The sequence below is a fragment of the Sceloporus occidentalis genome, unplaced genomic scaffold (assembly GCF_023333645.1).
Source record: "Sceloporus occidentalis isolate IW3139 unplaced genomic scaffold, rSceOcc1.0.p SCAF_102, whole genome shotgun sequence".
Taxonomy (NCBI): domain Eukaryota; kingdom Metazoa; phylum Chordata; class Lepidosauria; order Squamata; family Phrynosomatidae; genus Sceloporus; species Sceloporus occidentalis.
This window is the reverse complement of record NW_028317082.1, coordinates 1,542,497-1,566,367: the sequence shown is the minus strand read 5'-3', so window position 1 is coordinate 1,566,367 and position 23,871 is coordinate 1,542,497. Positions and strand designations below refer to the sequence as shown.

The 23,871-nt window shown below is 41.4% G+C and overlaps 1 protein-coding gene across 1 annotated transcript in view; it reads right to left on the bottom strand.

Moving 5' to 3' along the window:
• Nucleotides 1-23,871, bottom strand: part of LOC149283566 (golgin subfamily A member 4-like) — a 67,365-nt gene that overhangs the window by 41,406 nt on the left and 2,088 nt on the right. Inside the window, exons 2-7 of the mRNA XM_089497385.1 lie at nt 23,521-23,672; nt 22,098-22,227; nt 17,992-18,066; nt 12,911-13,003; nt 3,696-3,794; nt 38-91 (exon numbers count right to left, since the gene is read on the bottom strand). Coding sequence (XP_089353511.1) covers nt 38-91; nt 3,696-3,794; nt 12,911-13,003; nt 17,992-18,066; nt 22,098-22,227; nt 23,521-23,672 — 603 coding nt within the window. The remainder of the gene's footprint in view (nt 1-37; nt 92-3,695; nt 3,795-12,910; nt 13,004-17,991; nt 18,067-22,097; nt 22,228-23,520; nt 23,673-23,871) is intronic.

The window sequence follows — 23,871 nt, the reverse complement described above, 5'->3', positions numbered from 1 at the left end:
AAATGGTGACCATAGTAGTGCTTTTTTGGACACTCACCTGAGTAGAGGCAGGATCATTACCATTCATGTTATCTGCAGACCTGGATTCATTCTGGGTGTAAAGTAGAAAATAAGCATATATTCATTATTCAACATAAATATGCTAATCATATAATGGGGGGACCATAAGTAATGAATAGACCAGCCATAGCCTTTTCATTTATGTACAAACAAGAATGTTTTCTTCAATAGTTTCATAACTGTAAATGTATTTTAATAAAGGATTCATACCGTAGAATCCACATATTAACATATACTCATAAAGATAAATAAAGACATAACTAAATGAATACATTCAGAATTAGGCATATAGGTTAATAGCTATAAATCTTTGTGTATACACAAACACCATAAAATAAAACAAAGCTTATTAGTAAAATCCCGCAACCTAAACAGATTTCAGTACTTTAAGAATAAATATATATATTGCTTTTTGTTCTGTTAATTCCACATCCGCATGCAAGTTAGGTGCTTTATTAAATCTTAAAATTTTGGAGACAAAATAACCAAAAACATGTTAGTGAGGAAAATTGGCGCCAGGATCCAAGTGGTAATTTCATTACAAGTAACCTTTGTTTAAATTCTGCATTGCTTACACTTGTAGTTCTCTCTACACATACACACAATCGTGTGTAAAAAAAAAAAAGTACACCTTTGAATTCTGTTTTTACATATCAGGACATAACAATCATCTGTGCCTTAGCGGGTCTAAAAATTAGGTAAATACAACACCAGATGAACAACACATGACATATTACATCATGTCATGATTTATTCAACAAAAATAAATCCAAAATGAAGAAGCCATGTGTGAAACTAAGTATACCCTTGCTGCTTTCATAGGAATTACGTAGTAGCAGACAGCTGCTGCTAATCAAATGCCCTTGATAAATTGATAATCATCAATTGTTATAAATCCATCATTCTACAGTTAGAAAGATTATTCAAGAATGGAAAACATTCAAGACAGTTGCCAATCTTCCTAAGAGTGGACAGAGCAAATTAACCCCATGGTCAGATCATGCAATGCTCAGAGAAATTGCTAATAACCCAAGAGTTACATCTAGGACTCTACAGCATGTTAAATTTCATGGCAGTACAATTAGAAAAAGACTGTACAAATATAGTTTGTTTGGAAGGCTTGCCAGGAGAAAACCTATTCTCTCTAAAAAGAATACGGCAGCACGGCTTAGGTCTGCAAAGTTGCATCTGAACAAACCACAAGCCTTCCGGAGCAATGTCTTATGGACAGACAAGACCAAAGTGGAGATGTTTAGCCATAATGTACAGCGCCACGTTTGACGAAAACTAAACACAGCAACAACAGAAAAACCTTATGCTGTCAAGAATGGTGGAGGAGGGGTGATATTTTGGGCTTGTTTTCCAGGCATAGGACCTGGGAACCTTGCGATCATTGAGTCAACCATGAAATCCTCCGTATACCAAAAGTATTCTAGAGTCAAATGCAAGGCCATCTGTCCGACAGCTAAAGCTTGGCCGAATTTGTTATGCAACAGGACATTGATCCCAAACCCACCAGCAAATCTACAGCAAAACAGAATGGCTGAAAAATAAAAGAATCAAGGTGTTGCAAAGGCCCAGTCACAGTCCAGAACTCAACCCGATTGAAAAGCTGTAGTGGGACCTTAAGAGAGCTGTGCATAAACAAATGCCCACAAACCTCAATGAACTGAAGCAACAATGATGTGAGAGACTGATAAATTCATACAGAAAACAATTACAAGTTATTGCTGCCAAAGATGGTTCTACAAGCTACTGAATCTGAAGGCATACTTTTTTTCACTTAAGGCATACTGTTTTTCCCATATGGCTTTATTTTTGTTGAATAAATCATGACAGTGTATACAAATATAGATCGGTACAGTTACTCTACACAAAGCAAAAGCTACAGTGTAGTGTTAAACACAGGCAGGTTATATATATATATATATATATATATATATATATATATTCATTCAAAATATATGAAATAACTATGTGTAGATCATGGAAGCAGAAATGTTCCTGGTATTATTTCTCCCCATATAATGTTTTGCTCCTGTTCAGTTGTCCATATTCTTGATTGATTCAGGTAGCCTTTGTAAGGGTATGTGATGACGACCTTAAAAAGTCTGGAGGGTTTTTTTTTTGTTAAACATTGTCAACGTGTGTTAAACAAGTCATTCCCCTTTTGTATATTTTGATGTACCTACACAATTTAAACATTGGTATTTTTTCAGGGCAAGTACGAACTTCTTTTGAAATCACAGAAATACATAAGACAAATACTGGTAATATGAAGATTCCATGTAAAATAGAATAGCCATTGCTAAACAAATAACCCAATTTATGTTCGGAAACATTCCCAGATTACAGTAGTATGTTTATGTTCTAGAGGGCCACATTCATCTCTTACACATTTTTAATATTGCATTTTGTATACTTCTAACTTCTGGGTCGTAAAGTTTTTTTGTTTTCAATATATATTTACTTGAATTTGTAAGGTTAAAGAGTATTGGGGCATTTTATTACTTTTATTTTCCTTTTGTTTTCCTTGCACATTGTTCCAAGTGCAACTTCTTGACAATATGCGTGATCAGCCAGTGGGGGGGGGTCAATCTCTTTTCTCCCTGATAAGACTTTCTTGTAGATGTCGGCATTGACACCTACTGGAAGGAAATAACCGATCCTCCAAGCTATCAGTGGGAAGCCAGCAATAATGGCATTTGCTGACATGGGAGAGTTCAGAACAAGTCTAAAAAATATACTTGGGCATTGCTGCCCCAGTAAACATCAATACTCGTATTCCTGTACATTAGAGCCGGATTGCAAGCACTCTACTCTATAATGCATTAGTGTGAGAGATAACAGATGGTACTAGGAGCTTGCAGACTTTCATTATAAGCACTGCCAGGATGCAAGTGACACATTTTGGAAGTATACATTTACATTGTTAAACTGTATTTATTAATTAAAACATTTTTGGTATATCCATATGTATCTTGTTACAGCATGTAACCCAGGAGTAATACAAAAGTGACAGGAGGATACTTTCAAAAACAAGAAAACCAACAAATGAATGCCTGAATCCATCACTTTACTTTTATTAAAAAAAAGTATATTTTGTGTAGGAAGATGGAACTACTCCACTATGCTCAACCATCAAAGGAACTGCAATTAAGAAGAAAGCTCTACATGATATATTCCAAGTCATTATATTCAATTACAAATGGAGACCAAAGCAAATTACATTATAGTCCCAAGAGGTAATTACTAATAAAATTTAAACAAAGTTGTGTATTTTCCTTTGGAGGGTTTGTAAAATAGTAGTCTAATAAATGAATGCCTGCCATGTTTACCTTTATTTCAATTGATTACGGCCACAGACAGCTGTTAATGTTGGAGGTTAATGAGACAAAAGCTTCAACTGACTCACCTCATGCATTAGCTTTGTCAATAAAGCATTAGAATAAAGCTCTGGTATTACACACTATGAAAACTACAGAACAACCCACATTAATAAAAGCACACAAGACTACAAAGTTTAGTGCTGGGTTACTACATACTCATTTGCTACTGGATGAAAGCTGGGAGTGGTCTATGCAACAAGCAAGACGAGAATTCTTCCCCTTCTAGATAAGAAGGGATGGACTCACCACACTGTCACTCTGTGGTATGGACCGTTTGGTATGGTCCAGTGCAAAGATAGTGTACTCAGAGAGTAAAGCAGGTTCTGCTATCATCCCGGCCAGCAGCTGTGCCATTCAATGCAATGGAGTTAGAAATAAATAATCAGATTGTAAAAATATATACATCTTTAGAGTAAAAAAGATATAGGGCTGTATTCACCAAGTTGAAGTGAAGCAAAATGTTTTATTGTATCTGAATTTAATTATGTAGTATAAAAGACTAAAAAGCTAAATCTCTCCCCTCCCCAGAACACCTCACCTCACAATGCGTCTCACTAAAGCTCCATTGACACTTTTACAAGTTTGTTGACTTGATGGAAACTCACATTGTGCCTCAATTCATTTTGCCACAATCTGGTGAATTCAGCCCTCTGTCCAAACCGTCACATTAGCAATAATATAAATGGAAAACATGAAAGCCTAAACACCCACCACATAGTTTTCTTTAAGTGAGCACTATTTTCTTGCTGAATGCACATTACAGTCCAGGTTCATGCATTATTTACGGTAGTTAGAAAATGAGACTTCTGCCCTAGTTGCCACCACTGCAAGCATGGAGCATACACTGGCATGCTCATGCCCAGTACAGCTCCCATGAAAATCAACGGGAGAAGCAGCAGTTAATATACATATGCTATCTGATCACTGATATTTTGATAGCAAACAGGCTGCAACATCCTTGACTTCAAAGGGAGCTCTAGTGAGCATGTACAATAAGTTTACATATTAAAGATTCCTAATTTCAGTACAGGATGCCGGGAGAAGATGGCATTCCAACTAACATCAAAAACAAAATGCAATGTTGGGGTTTGGACTGCTCCTTAATATTTATAGCTTTTTTTTTTATTGTGGATGATATAATTCAGCACTATTGGCTTAAAATGCTCATATGAACAAGTGAGAATAAGTTCTCAAATGTGTAGTTTGACCAAAAGTATGTGGACACCCCTCTTAATTAGTTAGTTTTGGGTTTTCAGCTTATCTTACTGTCATAGGATGTTACATTTGCCACAAGTAACACCAAATTTTTGCCCTCCTAGAAAGCATCTAGGTGTAACAACCGTTCAGCCACGAAGAGGTAGACAACGCACGCTCACCTAGCATGGCTGCTGGAGCCTGATGGGCAAATCTGGGTATGGTGGATGCCAGGAGTGTGCCATCTACTGGAACGCACAGTTCAAACTGTAGAATTTGGTGGAGGAAGAGGAATGGTCTGGGCCGTTTTCAGGATTTGGGTTAGGCCCCTTAGTTTCAGTCAAAAATAATGTTAACACAGTGGCATACAAAGTCGCTTTAGATAACTGTATGTTTCCAACTTGCACCAGTTTTGGGAAGACCCTTTCCTGATCCAGCATGACAGTGCCCATGTGCACAAAGCAAGGTCCATAAAGACATGGTTTGATGAATTTGGTGTAGAGGAATTCAAGTGGCCTGCACAGAGCCCTGTCCTTAACTCTACTGAACACCTTTGGAATGAAGTGGAATGCCAACTGTGAATCAGGCTGCCTCTGCCAACATCAGCGCCCAACCTCACAAATGTTCTTTTGGCTAAATGGGCACAGATTCCCAAGAGCACACGCCAAAATATCGTGGAAAGCTTTCCCAGAAGAATTGAGGCCAATATAGCTACAAGGGGGCTACTCTATATTAATTCCCATGTTTTTTAATGAGATATCCAACAAACCCATATAGGTGTGATGGTAAGGTTTCCACATACCTTTAGTTATATACTTAATCTTTCTAAAACTGAACTCATTATCTTCCCTCCCTCTATATCCACTCCACTACCTGAATTCTCTATCACCATTAACACCACAACTATCTCTCTTACTAACCAGGCCCAATGCCTTGGGGTCATTCATTACTCTAACCTTTCCTTCATCCCTCACATTCATTCTCTCGCCAGATCCTGTTGCTTGCACCTAAAAAACATCTCTCGTACCCACCCATTCCTCACCCAAGAATACACAAAAACTCTGGTTCATTAACTTATTTTCCGTCTTGACTACTGCAACACTCTTCTGGTTGGCATTCCACTGTCTCGGCTCTCTCCTCTACAGTCTGTCCTAAATGCTGCTGCTCCTCTTCTGCTTCCCCACTCTGTGGCGTAGACATCTACACGCTTCCCCAGCTACACACCGGGGACTCAGAAGTACCAGTAAGTGGGGCGGGGGGGCAGGAGGATCCAGGTCCCCTGCAGCTGCGGGGGATCTGGATCTTAGTCGTCTCATAGTCAGACCTATTTGAGGTCTGATTATAAGACGACCCCGATTATAAGACAAGGGGTATTTTCCAGAGCATTTGCTCTGAAAAAACCTCGTCTTATAATCGAGCAAATACGGTAGTTACATTTATACACAGTTGGTCATGCAGAAGCAGAGATGCACACAGCAATTAATTTCCACAATCACACCATGAGGCCACTTTCCAGTCCCCAATTATCTACCTTCCTACTTAATTATTAATGTTTATCCCTCAATATTGGTGATTTGTAAATTGGATCTTTGTCGGACAAAACATTGCAGATTTTTGTAGTTTAGCAACATAGATCTCTCTAATATTCCACAATAAGAACATGGAGCTCAAATCACAGAAGGCAAGCGGTAGAAAGGTAAGTGTAGACCACAGTCCCACAGTATTCATTAGTTAATTTTTAATACCTTTGTGACAATGGCTGTTTTAACATTTGCTGCGGTGCTCGTGTTTAGCTGTAATTTTCTCTTTCTCGTTTGCTGAACCCACACAAGTTACCATATTTGCTTGATTATAAGACGAGGTTTTATCTCATCTTATAATCAGGGTCGTCTTATAAATCAGACCTCAAATAGAGGTATGACCATGAGACTAAGATCCAGACGCCCCCCAGCAGCGCTGCAAGGGACCTGGATCCTCCTGTCTTATGCCCCCATTTAACACTCCCCCCACCCCAAACTTACCGGTGCTTCTGACTCCCTAGTGTGTAGTTGTGGCAGCGTATAGACATCTACGTGATTCACGTAGGCAACTTCAGCTGCAGCCAGAAGGAGGTGCTGTTAGCAGCGGGGGTTGTCTGCATCCATCGCACAGAACTTCCCCAGGTGTCAGAGAGGACAGTTCTCTCTGACAGCCGGACGGTGTGTGCACGATGGACGCAGACAACCCCCACCGCTAACTGCACCTCCTTCCGGGTGCAGCGGAAGTTGTCTACGCAAATCGCATAGACGTCTACCTGCTGGCCTACACACTAGGGAGTCAGAAGCACCAGTAAGTTTGGGGGGGTGTTAAATGGGGGTCTTAGGGCATTTCTGTAGGCAGAGTGCTCTATGAAATGCCTTTTAACCTCCTTTATGCCACTCTGCCTCCTGAAATGCCTTATACCTCCCTATTTGCCACTCTGCCCCATAATATGCCCTTTAACCCCCTAAATGCCAGAGTGGCATATAGGGGTATAAGGCATTTCTGGAGGCAGAGTGGCACAGAGGGGGTCACGAGGCATATCATGGGGCAGACTGGCATATAGAGGGTTAAAAAGCCTATCATGGGGCACAGTGGCATTTAGAGAGTTAAAAGGCATACCATGGGGCACAGGAGCATATAGGGACATATATAAGACATTTCTGGGGCAGAGTGGCAAGCCTGGGGGCAGATGTGCATAACTGGGGGGCAGATTGGAAAATAAAAGTAAACAAAAAAAATAATTTTTCTCAATCTTAGCTTTTATTAAAAAAATAGTTTACATGAATTAACATTTACTAGTAAAACTTTTTTTCTATAGGGTCGTCTTATATTCAGGCTTTTTCTTTTTTTCCTAAATGAATATTCAGATTTTGGGAGGTCATCAGCAAATACAGTATATATTGGGTTTTTTTCCCAGGACAAGAAGGGCTTTCTTCAGATGTCTTTATTTTCACATACTATTCTAGAAAAAAGTATAAAATACTGTGAAAATTTAGAGAAAAAAAAAGGATTTTTTCTGACATTTACTTGAAAAATCTTTTACTCACCTATAAAAGCTAATGGCAAAAAAAACCTGCTAAATAGATTCTACTGTTTGTCCCAATGTTTTTGGGGTTTTTTTTGCTTTTTTCTGCACGTTATGGGGCAATATGTACAGGTAGCGTTTTGCCATTTCAAAACCATTTTTTTCAAATGTGGTAATTCTTCCCCATGTGCTATTTCTGGTATCTTTGAAGCTGGCCAATGCAATTTACCCCATCAAATCATATATTTTTTTAAAACTAGACACCCCAGGGTATTTCAAACGCTAGTATTTTAACTCTTTCCATGCACTAATTCTACCAGAAGTCTTTGTCAAAGTTTACAGTAGTATTTTTTTGTGTATATTTTTCCCCCACACATGTTGGACTTTAGGTATGAATTTAAAAGGACCTGGTATATGTCACTGTTACACAACACCCCAATATGTGTTCAGCAACACAGTGATACCTCACATGCATGGGTTTGTCGGGTTGTTTGGGGGCTAAAAAGCCACATTTGGGATGTGTGCATTTTTAAAACTGGAAATTTATGACATGTGGTCATCCTTCCCAATGTGTTAATTGGGACATTGTTGAACCCGGCCAATTCAATTTACCCCATCAAATCATTCATTTTTTAACAGTAGACACCTCATGAGCATTTAACATTCCAGTATTTTAACTCTTTCCATGTGAGAAAATAAAGCACTCATTTTAGGACTTGCTCATAAATATATATATATATTTATTTATTTTTTTAAATTTGGAACTGGAAGGTTCCATTGATTGTGACATCAGTGGAAAATTATTTTTACATGTTACTTTTTAAAAAATTTTACGTTTATTTTACTAATCACATTGTGATTAGAAAGCTGGGCTCCATTGACTTGCATGGTTAAATGCAGTACCTGTATTCAACCTGCAAGTGGAGCCAGAGTTCTCAGGAATGTCTGGATAGACCCTCCTGAGAACTCTTTTCAACTTCTTTATTTTGTTTACAGCAGAGCTTGACAAATTTGTTTTCAATCTAGGAGCCAGCTAAAAAAGGTAGGAGCCAGGATTTTTTTTTTTGCCCTACACACACACTTTTCCCCAGCACTTTGCCCTGCAACTGCACTTTGGCCTGGCCGAAACCGAAAATGACCCCCCCTTTAAAAAAAATAACCACAATTTTAATAAAAGTAACACCAAAACTGTACAAAAATATCAAATTATATATATATATATATATATATATATATATATATATATTGCTCAAAATAATAAAAGGGAACACTTAAACAACACAATGCACCGTATTGGCTCGAATATAGGCCTCACTTTTTCCCCCCACTTTAAGTCTTTAAAGTGGGGGTGCTGCCTATATTCGGGGTCTAGCGCCCAACGCCCGGGACATGCAGTTCTGGGCGCCGGGCAGGCAGCAGGGTTAGGGGAGCAGCGGAGCAGGGGACCTGTAGCCTGCTCTCCGATACGCTCAGACAGCCTCCCCTGCCATCACTTCCCACGGGGGCAGCATATCTCTGGGGGGGGCAGAGTGGCAGCATGTCTATTAAAAAAAAAAACTTTCTTTTAAAAAGCACCAAACTTTTAGGGTGCGGCCTATATACGGGGGCGGCCTATATCCGAGCCAATACGATAACTCAAAGTCAATTACACTTCTGTGAAATCACACTGTCCACTCAGGAAGCAACACTGGAACAGACAACAGGTGGAAATTATAGGCAATTAGCAAGACACCCCCAATAAAGGAGTAGTTCTGCAGGTGGTGACCACAGACCACTTCTCAGTTCCTATGCTTCCTGGCTGATGTTTTGGTCACTTTTGAATGCTGGCGGTGCTTTCACTCTAGTGGTAGCATGAGACGGAGTCTACAACCCACACAAGTGGCTCAGGTAGTGCCGCTCATCCAGGATGGCACATCAATGCGAGCTGTGGCAAGAGGGTTTGCTGTGTCTGTCAGCGTAGTGTCCAGAGCATGGAGGCGGTACCAGGAGACAGGCCAGTACATCAGGAGACGTGGAGGAGGCCGTAGGAGGGCAACAACCCAGCAGCAGGACCGCTACCTCTGCCTTTGTGCAAGGAGGAGCAGGAGGAGCACTGCCAGAGCCCTGCAAAATGACCTCCAGCAGGCCACAAATGTGCATGTGTCCACTCAAACGGTCAGAAACAGACTCCATGAGGGTGGTATGAGGGCCCGACGTCCACAGGTGGGGGTTGTGCTTACAGCCCAACACCGTGCAGGACGTTTGGCATTTGCCAGAGAACACCAGGATTGGCATATTCGCCACTGGCGCCCTGTGCTCTTCACAAATGAAAGCAGGTTCACACTGAGCACATGTGACAGAGGTGACAGAGTCTGGAGACGCCGTGGAGAACGTTCTGCTGCCTGCAACATCCTCCAGCATGACCGGTTTGGCGGTGGGTCAGTAATGGTGTGGGGTGGCATTTCTTTGGGGGGCCGCACAGCCCTCCATGTGCTTGCCAGAGGTAGCCTGACTGCGATTAGGTTCCGACATGAGATCCTCAGACCCCTTGTGAGACCATATGCTGGCGCGGTTGGCCCCGGGTTCCTCCTAATGCAAGACAATGCTAGACCTCATGTTGCTGGAGTGTGTCAGCAGTTCCTGCAAGAGGAAGGCATTGATGCTATGGACTGGCCCGCCCGTTCCCCAGACCTGAATCCGATTGAGCACATCTGTGACATCATGTTTTACTCCATCCACCAACGCCACGTTGCTCCACAGACTGTCCAGGAGTTGGCGGATGCTTTAGTCCAGGTCTGGGAGGACATCCCTCAGGAGACCATCCGCAACCTCATCAGGAGCATTCCCAGGCGTTGTAGGGAGGTCATACGGGCACGTGGAGGCGCTACACACACACACTACTGAGCCTCATTGTGACTTGTTTTAAGGACATTACATCAAAGTTGGATCAGCCTGTAGTGTGGTTTTAAATTTTGATTTTGAGTGTGACTCCATATCCAGACCTCCATGGGTTGATAAAATTGATTTCCATTGAGAATTTTTGTGTGATTTTGTTATCAGCACATTCAACTATGTAAAGACGAAAGTATGTCATACGATTAGTTCATTCATTCAGATCTAAATTGTGTAATCTTAGTGTTCCCTTTAATTTTTGGAGCAGTGTGTAATATATTATATATAACAGCAAACACAGTCCTGCCCAGACATACCCAAGTTCCAGCATGTACTGTACTATCATGCCCAGACAACCAGTACATGCTGAAACCTGGCTTGCTGCCCCCCTTGTGTATTGATGCTGCACATCACTTAGACCCCCCCTGTACCATGCCCCCCCCCACTTACACAACCATGCCATCACACACACTCATTCATACACCCTCCTTCACCCCCTTACCTGCTCTGCAGATCTCTCACTCGCAGACTTCCGTAGGGACCCTGCTGCTTCTCTGCACCAACTTCTCTTGTCCCGCCCACTGGGAGGAGGAACGGAGCAGTCATGTGACGTGAGATGAATGCACGTGACTCCTCTGGTTTCCTGCTTCCTGTGACCAGTACAAGAGACGCTGTCCACACAGTAAGAGCAACACACAGTTAAGTAGTCCGGCCCCCGCAGGGATTATTTTTTTATTTATTTTTTTTATTCGCCATTTTGCCGGAAATACTATTTTCGGCCAATATGTTTCGGCCACCGATATATCGGCGCATGAGTGTTCGTTGTTGCACCACGGTGCAAACTTTGTTTGACAGGCTGACAAACACCTAGGCGCCAGGACAAAATTCTCAGTCGCCATGGCGACTAAGCGTCTGGGATTTGTCGAGCCCTGGTTTATAGGACGTGCCGCCATCTTGGGAGTGGCAAAATCACTTGCAGTGGTGGTTGTGACCGTTCTCCGGAGCGGTGACAGCACTTCCTGGGGTGGGTGTTCAGTGTCACTGAATGCCTCGCTATCAAGGCATTTCAGCGACACCATTGAAGTTTAGAAGATGATCATTGATTGCCTCCTAAACTCTTTTAAAACGGGTGTCTGCTGCCATACAGTGTATGGCGCATGTTGACGCCGATCTCTGCAGTTTGGGAGAAGAAAGCGAACGTAGATCGCTTTCTGCACGCGTTTGAAGTCATGATGGTCCTGGCACATCAACTGTCATCGGGGGTTAAAGGTGCAGGGATTTAAGAATACTGTCAGCCCTATTCTTAAAGCCCATTTTTCCATGACTCTAAATTTTACCACATGCAAATAGGTGCATGCATTGTTTAGTTATTGGAGTTAATCACTTATTAAACTCCTCCCCCCAGTTCTCAGTATGCTTCATGCACATGCTCAGTAGAACACACAAAGAACTCAATGGGCGTAGCAGCCAATCACTCATGTTTAGCAAGTGTATTTGTGAATGGCTGCTGCTTCAGTGACTTCAGTTATATTGCTACTGAATGTATGCACATTTACATAGTAATGATTCCTGGTTTCATCAGAGGCAGTCAGGAGTTGGATTAAACGAGAAAGAAGACTAATTTTTAACTCTAGTAATTAAACAAAACATGTTGGTAGAAGGCACTAAACATAAACTGGACCAATGCACAATTAACTACAACATTCAATAAAAAATTTTTAAACAACTCTTATAATGCTCTGTGCAATGTCAGATTTGGTCATTAGAAAATGACCAGCTAATTCTGAAACTATGAAATCTACCTTCTTCTGTGCATGCTGTGTTTTACAGAGAAGTGTCAGGAAAGAAAAAAAGACAGTTACACTTTTTTGTTGGAATACATATTCAGGACAGCACAGGGGGCATGTCCCAGTGTGTCTGCTATTATGTGTAAAGAGTGTATTTCTACATACAACATCCATGGGCAAATATTTTTATATGACTACACTATAAAAAAGGTGTGATTGCGAAGGCTCCAAATGCAAATATTCTGTTAAAAAACATTGTATTAAAGATATTCAGTATTGGTCTAAATGTAATTCTGGAAGTATAATAACCAGGTTTTGCAAAGTACTCCATTTGATAGACCACACATTAGTTACATGGTCAACAAATTGAGTGTAAAATGTAAGGTAAATATAGAGTATAGTCACAAAATAACAGCTTTGAGTTACTTGAGTTATAGTTCCGACCAGAAAATTCAGCACAGGCTGAACTTCTCCATGCCTGTTTTTGTCATCCATATTGCTTACTGCATAACTGAACAGATGGCATATGAGAAAGACATGCTAAGAATAGAAAATAAACAAACCTCTTTGTCAGGAGTTGCTGTGCTATCATCCTGCTGCTCTGCCGTGGAAGATGATCGGCTCCGATTGCCTGTTGGTGTACCTCTAGGGACACCCTGTCAGAGAATACAACATAAAGACTTGAGCCAACTAAGAAAACGGTATTTCTAGCTCTATCAAGTTATATATCAAATGTACAAAAAAATGGTCTTACAGATCTCTAGTACTTTATGAAATTTAAGTGCTATCAACAAGCAATTTTAGACAAAATTAAACACACTAGGAGTCAAACAAGCATAAAACCATTTTTCTTCTGCAGGCTAGCACTAAAATACAAACTGTATATGTATCAAACACGGCCTTATACGTTCCTTTAACCTCCCCATTCTCTGTCCCCTCACACTAATGGCTGTCTGGAGGATATCCCTCCCCTTTCATGAATCCACTCCCCAGAAGAGCCTGATCTGGGAGGTAACTGAGCCAGGAGTTGATTAGACTCTTGTGCGCACGCCAAGGAAATGTTCCAATTGATTTCAACAGCAGCACTTTTCCAGCCAATTAGTGGTGTAATATTTTGAACTACAGATTGCCCTAAAATAAATTTCCCTAACTTTAAATAATGCATAGGAAAGGACTTAAAGTCCTTTTTGTTTAAGGGGGCTTCCTTGAAGGTATTTCTAGTATAGGAATCATTACAAAAGTACTACTAAAAGTATGTGGGCGAGTTATGTAGTTATAAGTAAAATACGTTATGAGGTTAACCTCCATAATATATATATTTAAATTGGTGAGATTACTTACAAACAAAAAAATCCTTACAACAAGTATGAATCATATTCATGTAAAACACACCAGGGGAAGTCCCCTATAATGCAAATTGAAGCTTATAAATTGTTTAAACTGGTATACAAACTTTTGGTTTAGACATTACATCGCTCTGCACAAGAGAGAAGCCCTCTCTCAATCCTTCAATGGGTTCCCAGAACGGTTCGGTTCAAAGATTTTTTTTGTTTTTAATACACACTGTATATACTTATAATCAAAGTATACACGATGCCAACTTTGCCACACGTCAGTCCATTAAATTTCTGCCATGGACCACGGTAAGTGCCAATATTGTGAAGTAGAAACCTCTAGCAGTAGACCACACTCAAGCACAGAAAGGGGCTGCTGAATGCCATCAATCACTACAGAGTTTCAAGCTGCCCTTGGAAGCAACATCACCACAAGCACCGTGGGTTCAAAGGTTCATGAAATAGGCTTCCATGGCTGAGCAGTTGAGGAAGTATTAACAGGCATGTGATAAGCATAAAGTTATCCTTTACATCAGGGCAGACTAGATGGGCTGATTATATGCCTGTAAATTCTACATAGTGGTGGTCTCTACTGTCTACTTGTAATCAGAATGAGCACTTATTGAGGAAAAATAATCAATTGACTAAGTGTGTATATACACACACAAACTGGATATATGCTAGGTTCTTGTGATGTTAAAGAACGAGATAAAATTAAATCATGTCAGATTTTTTTCCACCTTTAATGTGAACTATAACGTGAACAATTCAATTGCAAAACAAACTGAAAACCAGGGCTGCAACTTTCATCTCTTTATCACAATGGCATTTCTCTATTCACCTTCTTATTTCACTAACATAATAAAAGCTACAAGAACCCAAACACCGTTTTAATACAAAGTTATTAGTAAATATTAATTCATATGTATCTATTGTTCATATTTAATAAAAACGATGAGAAAAAAAATCGAGGTGTATGGGAGGGGGGAGTAGGCAGACACCACTCTGTCTCTCTCCCGACTCCCTGGTGTTTTGTGAACTTCCGTTGCTGACAGGCACTTTCACTGAAGCTTCATAGAAGCCCCAGCGTAAGTGAAGGGGAGCAACGGAGGCTGTCTGTGCACATCGCGCAGACCCCCATCAGCTGACAGAGAGGATGATCCTCTTACGCTGGGGCTTCTACATTATGTGATGCTGGCGCTGCATCGTAGAAGCCCCAGCGGAAGTGGAGGGGAGAGACGGAAGTTGTCTGTGCGCATCGCACGGACACCCACCGGCTGACAGTGAGGGGAATCCAGGTCCCCTGCAGCGTTGTGGGGGATCTGGATTCTAGTGTTATAATCCGATCTCTTTTTGCAATCGATAAAAATCGATTGCGAGAACATCTCCTGTGCACAGCCCTCTTCAGATCACCCCACAGATGTTGAATTGGATTCAGGTCTGGGCTCTGGCTGAGCCATTCTAAAACAATCTTCTTCTGGTGAAGCCATGCTTTTGTGGATTTGGATGTGTGCTTTGGGTCGTTGTCGTGTTGAAAGGTGAACGTCCTCTGCATCTTCCTAACGGATGCCTGAAGGTTTTGTACCAAATTTGCCTGGTATTTGGAACTGTTCATAATTCCTTCCACCCTGACTAAGGCCCCGGTTCCAGCTGAAGAACAGCCCCAAAGCATGATGCTGCCACCACCATGCTTCACTATGGGTATGGTGTTCTTTGGGTGATGTGCAGTGTTGTTTTTGCGCCAAACATACCTTTTGGAATTATGGCCAAAAAGTTCAACCTTGGTTTCATCAGGCCATAACACATTTCCCACGTGCTTTTGGGGTACTTGAGGGACCTCCAGTTCTTGGTAATGTCTCTGTTGTGTCATATTTTTTCCACTTGATGAGGACTGTCTTCACTGTGTTACATGGTATTTCTAATGCTTTGAAAATGCTCCTGACTGATATCTTTCAACAATGAGATCCCTCTGATGCTTTGGAAGCTCTCTTAGGACCATGGCTTTTGCTCCGAGATGCAACTAAGCAAATGTCAGGTAAATCCTACTAGAACAGCTGCAGCTGAACTCTATTTGTGAGTAATCAGTCACTTTAAATGATGGCAGGTGTGTAATGACATCTATTTAACATGAGTTTGAATGTGATTGGTTAATTCTGAACACAGCCACAGTCCCAGGTATAAGAGGGTGTGCAACCGGGTTATTTTGAGTCCCCCCCCCACTCCAAAGATTTCAGTTTGTTTTGCAATTGAATTGTTCACGTTATAGGTCATATTAAAGGTGGAAGAAGTTCTGACATGATTTACCTTTGTCTCATTCTTTAACATCACAAGAACCTGGCATTTTAACAGGGGTGTATAGACTTTTTATATCCACTGTATATACACATACATAATAGCATCCAATATCATCATGGAAAGAGAAGAGCAACTTCTTACTAACGAAGTGCAATTCTGCACAGCTTACTTGTGTGTAAAGAGCTACTCTCCCTCTGGTAGCTTCACTGACTATAAATCCATTTACTTTTTAAGAAGGCATAAACAAAAGTCTTTATTATTAACGATAACACATATTTGGGTCAACCGTGCATTAAAACGTTGCTTCTTACAAACCTTAAAGATTGGAAGATCACCAATGTTCGCTCTTCATAATCAACAATGAAGTTCACGTTCAGAAATTGTCTAGTTTATTAAACAAACAACTAAATATCTGAGTAACATTGATAAAAGGATTCAGACAATGACACTATAGCTTTAAAAAGTTAAATAAATAGAACTGCCAGAAGAAATACTTTTAGCCGATTAATTGCATACCATATGTTTGCGCAGCCATAATTGCCCATTGTTATTTTTCTCATACCCACACAACTTATATATTGTTTTTTTCAAGAACTGATAGTGTGTATTTTCGCTATCATTAAGCTAGTTAAGGTTAACTTTGGAATATCATGGAAAAGTCCTAACCTTTATAAAAGTTTATTTATTTTGGTCCAAACTGGCCATCTGGCACAGGAGCAAATGAGCATAAAAACATTGCATGCAGCCACGCATATCCCGCTGTCCTTCGCAGCCACCTCACCAGTAGGGTGACCACATTGACCATGTTCTCCAGGACACACATAATGTTTACATATTGCTGCCAAGCACGGATAAAACGCTGCGCTGGGAAGCCATACATCCTCCATTCCGCAGGGCAGCATTTTATCTGGGCTGGTCAGCAATATGTAAAAATTATATGTGCCCTCGACAACATGGCTGATGTGGTCACCCTTGTCATCAGGCATTATGTGCCAGGCCACCTTGTGATCTCCAGTTTGGCCTTGAAAGCACTCTTCAATTTATTGCAATTGTGAAAGAGGAGGACGAAGGGTGATAGCCAATAAAATAGTGTGTTTAGATGCTTTGAGTTTATGTCACTAAATGGTCTTTCACTCACAAAAACAACTCCTTTACTTTACTGTGAACTGCTGCCCACCTCCTGGCAGACAACAATGCCCAGTGCACTAAATCAGACCTTGTCATTGCCAATGGCACAAAAGAAAAGGCTAAAGTGCACTGCCGTAAAAAGCCAATTTGGCTACTTATTTGTTCACAAACCCGAGCATCTCACATATAAACAAGCTGCAGAACATTAGGGGTCTTTTAGTTTAATATAATGGGGCACTTACATCCATAAAACATGTGAAATGCCTTACTATATAATAGGTCACATCTTGAATTCCATCTCCTAAAACAGGGGTGTCCAACCTGTGGCCCTCCAGTTGCTGCAGGACTACATCTCCCATACTCCTCTGCCAGGTCCTTGGTTGGAAGAGCGTTATGATTGATGTAGTCCTGCAGCAGGTGGAGGGCCGTAGGTTGGACAAAGCTTCACAAACTAAAGTTTAAAACATTTAAATTGGTATTGGAGTATTATAACACCCCAGATTACTACTGAGAAAATAGATAAACAGAACAGCCTCTCATCAGAAGTGGTAGATCCTAATGCAGTGAGGGAATTTAAACATGCACATGACAGGCGTAAAGACCCATCAATGACTGGTATAGGTCTGATCTAAAGAGCAGACTAAATGGGCCAAATGGATCTCACCTGCTGTCAAATTCTATGTTTCTACTGTAGAAGAGAGAGAGAGAAATGTACTATAAACTTTTAGGACTAACATTTAAGTTATTTACACAGGCATTCTCATTTCAAGAGTTACATTTTGAACATACATTGCCTTTGAGGGGGGTTAAAAAAGGAAGACAGAAAATCAGCCTCAAACCCACGAGACACAACACACAGCCGCTGTCACCGGATCCATATAGCTCACCTGCTGCTGGGGGCTGAGAGAACTCCTTACAGGAGATTGCTCCTCGCTGATTTTCTGCTTTAATTTCTTGAACATCTTCGAGTAGTAAGAATGGGGTAAAGGGCAGGTGCAAACTCAACGGACAGTGACGAAATTCCAGTGACCACACACAAGCGTCGAAAGTTATTTACATACGAAATAAGCTCTAATGTACATATAATCAATTACTCTTCATATACATATATCTTTAGATGTGTTCATGCCTTCCTACAAATATACGTGTTATCAACCCGTAACGGCTAAACGCATATAAAGATCAGTTAATATATATCGTAAACGTATGCATTCATAATCTAATGTACAGTATGTGAAAAACTAACTGGTCTTTAAAGAACTATGTGCAGGTATGTGCTACTGATCATGGAGTTAAAGCTCTTCCTCTTCCTGGTTTTAGGTTCTTAGTCTTTTAATCCGAAGCAATAGACATGTCGTTTGCGCATGCGTGGCCAACGTGGAACTAGAGGGAGCAGCGAGGGACAAACAAGCCCAGAAAGGAAGCGCTGTAGCCTGCCCATCTGATGACGCTTTGGCGAGTCGCGTTGGAGCTCCTTATATTGTGGTTTCCGTAGTACTGCATGTCTGTCCGTCCATTATTATAGCGACCTGCTTTAACCTTACGTTCTTGGCTTTATCTTCAGGAAGCAGTGAAGAACATTTACGTTAGACCTTGCCCGTTCAGTGTTTTATTTAAGTATGGCTCGTAAACTGAACGATTTTTTTTTAAAATACTTATTTAGAGCATTGAAAAATGAAATGATTCTGACAAGCTGGAAACCTACATAATAAGTCTCTCTAAAATTGCTATTACTGACAAAAACCTTTAGGTTTACTTTGTCTTTAATTTAGATATTAACAATATTTAAAATTTCTATGTCCATATCATTGGATAATGTGTAGTGCCACTGAATAGAGGAACTTGGAGGCTCCCTTAATTAACCACTTAATGACAAGACTGTTTCTTACCCCTAGTCAGTGCCAGTGCCTATGCCCTATCTTTCAGCCCGGCCACTCCAATTTACTGCATCCAACCATTCATTTTTAAATTAGACACCCCTTCCTTATTTGAAATGCTTTTTTGGGAAGATACAGCGCTAATTTTATTTGATTAGAAAGCTAGGCACCATTGACTTGCATGGTTGAATGCAGTACCTGTATTCAACCTACAAGTGGAGACCCTCTCGTGAACTTTCTCCAAAATCATTCGCAGTGGCGGTTGTGACCGCTCTCCAGTTTCAAATGTAAAAAAATTCCATATACAGTATATATATATATATATATATATATATATATATAATTTATTTTTTTAAGGAAGTCCTAGAACTACTGCTTAATCTTCACAAAAATCCTGGAATAGAAAGAGTTAAAATACTGTGGTAATGTGGTAAATTGAATTGGCCGGGTTCAAAAACGTCAAATGTCAAACGTCAAAATTCACCTATGCATGGGTGGTATCACTGTACTCAGGAAATGTTGCTGAATACATATTCTTGTGTTGTTTGGCAACGGCATATACCAGGGGCTTTAAACTCATACCAAAATTGCAATGTGTGTGAAAAAAAGCACTACCACAAATTTTGACAAACGCTGGCAGTAAAATTACTGCATGGAAAGGGTTAAAATACCAGCATTCAAATACCTTGGGTTGTCTAGTGTTCAAAAATATATGGTTTGATGGGATACATGTCTGAAATAGGACATGGAAGCAGAATGACCAGATGTTAGAATTTCAAGTTGAAAAACTGAATTGCGTATGTAACAAATGTGGCCTTTTACCCCTCAAACAACCCAACAAACCCTGTACTTAGGGGATGTTTCTGAACAAATAATTGGGTGTTGAATGTCTCAATATAGACAGCAACACTTTATATGTGTCCAGAATTTGTTCCCATTAATGCCAATTCCTGGGTGTTTGAAACAGTCTTTCTAAAATGTACAACTTTTGGTTTTGTGTACTTAAACTGGTGATTACTATTAATGAGCAGCAAACAAGGCTTTGGAGTAGTTCCCATAGGCTGTGGAATTTTTTCATTAAACTAATTAAAGCTAAAAAAAAAAAAAGCTCATGTATAATCTTAGATATCTTCAGAAAAGTCCTCGATTAGGTGGCTGAAATTGTCACCATATACTGTATTCTGTATTTGAATACTTTTGACTTTGTTTAGATTACACTACTTGTTTTGTTTTACGGAATGACTTTTAGTCATCTGTCATATAAACCTGGCAGATGAACCTCCATTAATATTTCAGTATTCTTAAAAGACATTAGATAATTAAATTTATAAAGTATTGAAATTATGTTATCAATAGAAGCTACATTTGACTTCCCCAGATTAAATGAAAAAATGGCAAAGGCTTTACCTGCAGGCCATGGAAGAAGCTCCATTGCTACATTTCTCTAAACATGAATCTTTTATTAGGCATTAATACAGAGTAGGATTATTCCTTCAATAAAAAATGTTATCCTCATAGGTAGCTGCTGCTATTTCAATAACCTGCATTAATGCACATCATTTGTAGTGAGCTAAACTTTTTTAGTACTTTTTAGACTTGTGCATTCGTCTTCAGGCGAACATGAAAACAAACACGAAGAGTGCGTTTTCGTGTTCGTTCCGAAGACACGCCGAAGAGAAGACGGCGGCGGTAAAACGTAGGCGAAGAGAAGACACACACCATGAAGATCTTCGTGATTGTCTTTGTCTTTGTCTACCATTCTCCCCCCCCCCCTTCTAACTTACCTTGTCTTCGCGGCAGTTCCCGGAAGTGGAAATCCGCAGGTTCGCCGTCACGGGTTACAGGGCAGTGCGAATGAGCCTATTGGTCGCCTACAGGGACCTCCTCTGGCATCAACCAATTGGTTGATGCCAGAGGAAGACCCTGCAGGTGACCAATAGGCTCACTCGCACGGTCTTTGTAAGTTAACCCCTGACAGCGAACCTATGGATTTCCAGTGGCATCTGCAGGGTAAGTTGCAGCATTGGGGTTTTAAAACCCCAATGCTGCAACTTACCCTGCTGATGCCACTGGTCTCCCTCCCTGTTCAGTTAGTTAAATGTCCGTACGAGCGACTTTATTGGTCGCTCGTACGGACATTTAACCCGGCACAGACTAACTAATTGAACAGGGAGGGAGACCAGTGGGATGTGCCAGGCAAGTTGCAGCATTGGGGTTTTAAAACCCCAATGCTGCAACTTACCCTGCAGATGCCACTGGTCTTTAACTAATTGAACAGGGAGGGAGACCAGTGGCATCTGCAGGGTAAGTTGCAGCATTGGGGTTTTAAATGCAACTTACCCTGCTGATGCCACTGGTCTCCCTCCCTGTTCAATTAGTTAAATGTCCGTACAGGTAGCCAAAGTCAAAGAACAATCTGTGGTCAAGGGACAGGAAATAACTAGGATAAGAGACCCCTGCCTTGTGTGTAAATGGGCCGCGTGGTCCCCCCCTTACAACCTACCTCCGGGCATAGATTCATAGATATGTAATTGTGTGTGTGAGCATGGATATGTAATTGAGTGTGTGTGAGCATGGATGTGTAATTGTGTATGTGTGCAAGCATGGATGTGTAATTATGTGTGTGTGGGAGATGGATATGTAATTGTGTATGTGTGTGAGCATGGATGTGTAATTGTGTGTGTGAGCAAGCATGGATATGTAGTTGTGTGTGTGAGCAAGCATGGATATGTAGTTGTGTGTGTGTGAGCAAGCATGGATGTGTAGGTGTTTGTGTGTGCACATGTATGTGTAAGTGGGGTTAGATGGAGTGTTGGAAAGGGGGGCAAGAGGCAAACAAGACACAGACCAAATATGGGGACCAAGTTTGGGGCAAATATGGCACAGATAAGCTATTTGGGGGAACTGGCAAGCTGGGGCAAAGATGGCACAAACAGACTGTTTGGATGGCACTGATAAGCTGAGCTGTTTGGGGCAAAAGTAGTGCTCACAAGCTGTTTACGGCAAAGGGGGCACTGTGGGACAAGTTTCTTGGTAAAGTTGGTGGGCCCTCCTTACCTTTTATTTCTGTAAGTTATAATTGTTATTTGATGCACTACTTGTTACATCTTGTTTACTGATTGTACAGCTCTGCGTAATATGATGGTGCTGTCACGGACGATACTTCGTCCTATCCGAGTCCTGACGGCATCCCTGTGGTTCTGCTCCCAGACAGAGTGGTGCAGGTCCTCTACATTTTCCCGCATACTGAGAAAGGAGAAAAGAATATATAAATGTATGTCTGGAGCATTTATGGTTGTCTTTTTAATAGATATTAGACTTGCGCATTCGTCTTCGGGCGAACATGAAACCGAGCACGAAGAGGCCGTTTTTTGTTCGTTCCAAAGACACACCGAAGAGAATACAGTGCAGTCGCTCGTGCAGACTTTTAAAACCCCAATGCTGCAACTTACCCTGCCAATGCCACTGGTCTCCCTCCCTGTTCAATTAGTTAAATGTCCGTACGAGCGACTTTATTGTTCGCTCGTAAGAACATTTAATTAATTGAACAGGGAGGGAGACCAGTGGCATTGGCAGGGTAAGTTGCAGCATTGGGGTTTTAAAAGTCTGCACGAGCGACTCTGTTGGTCGCTCGTGCAGACTTTTAAAACCCCAATGCTGCAACTTACCCGGCACATCCCACTGGTCTCCCTGTTCTATCAGTTAAATGTCCGTACGAACGACTTTATTGGTCGCTCGTGCGGACATTTAACTGATAGAACAGGGAGACCAGTGGGATGTGCCGGGTAAGTTGCAGCATTGGGGTTTTAAAACCAGGAGTTTAGCAGTCTGTATGAGCGACCCTATGGACATTTAAACTCCTGGCGCCAGAGCGGCTTTAACCCTGTATTAACCCCTTAACCGGGGAAAACGAAGAAAAAACGAACACGAATATTCGCCCGAAGAGAAGACAGGACCAGGCGAATATTCGCGGTATACGAAGTTTTTTTTCCCCCCGAAGACAAGCACGAAGACGAACACGAAGAGCCCCCTGGTGCCCAAGTCTAGTACTTTTGTATCTTAGAAAATAAACCACAAATAGTAAGGACATTTTTATTTTAGCATAGTTACTATGAGATACAGTATATGGCTCTAGCAAACTGTCCCAAATGTGACAAGGTGGCACACAACATGTTCTCTGAAAGCTAAGGCTGGGGACTGGCTATTACTTAGTTATTTTCCCTTCTTTTATTATTTTTTTAGAGCAGTGGGTTCATCTAATGCAACATAACCATACCTGGGAACTCTCCGGGTTTGCCCGAAGAATGCCGGATGAAGCACCGCTTCTCCGGGTCAAAACCTGAATCCTCCGGGTCGCGGGAATCCCACTCCTTGCCCATTTTCCTTTTGAATGGGGGTGTTTCCCGACGTCAACGTGAACGCCCCAACGTCAGCAGGACGTGTGGTGAGGTGTGATTAATAAGAGTGAGGTATGAGCAAGGCCGGATTAAGGAGCTTTGGGCCCTGGATGTAACGTATGCTAGCACCAAAAGCACTCACCGCAGGAGATCTTCAGAATAAGGAATCGCCAGGAACTCAGGATGATCCCAACAGTGAGGAAGCCGCCGTGATAGCTGAAAATGGTAGATACTGAGCTGAAGCAGCGAGGTGCAGAAGCAGTAGATATACAGCCCGGGATCAGATACACAATGCTGGAAGTCAGACGAGCCAGGGGTCAGGAACACTAAACGGGTAGTCAGACGAGCCAGGGGTCAGGAACACTAAACGGGTAGTCAGACGAGCCAGGGGTCAGATACACGATGCGGATAGTCAGCCAAGCCAGGGGTCGGATACACGATGTGGATAGTCAGCCAAGCCAGGGGTCGGATACACGATGCGGATAGTCAGCCA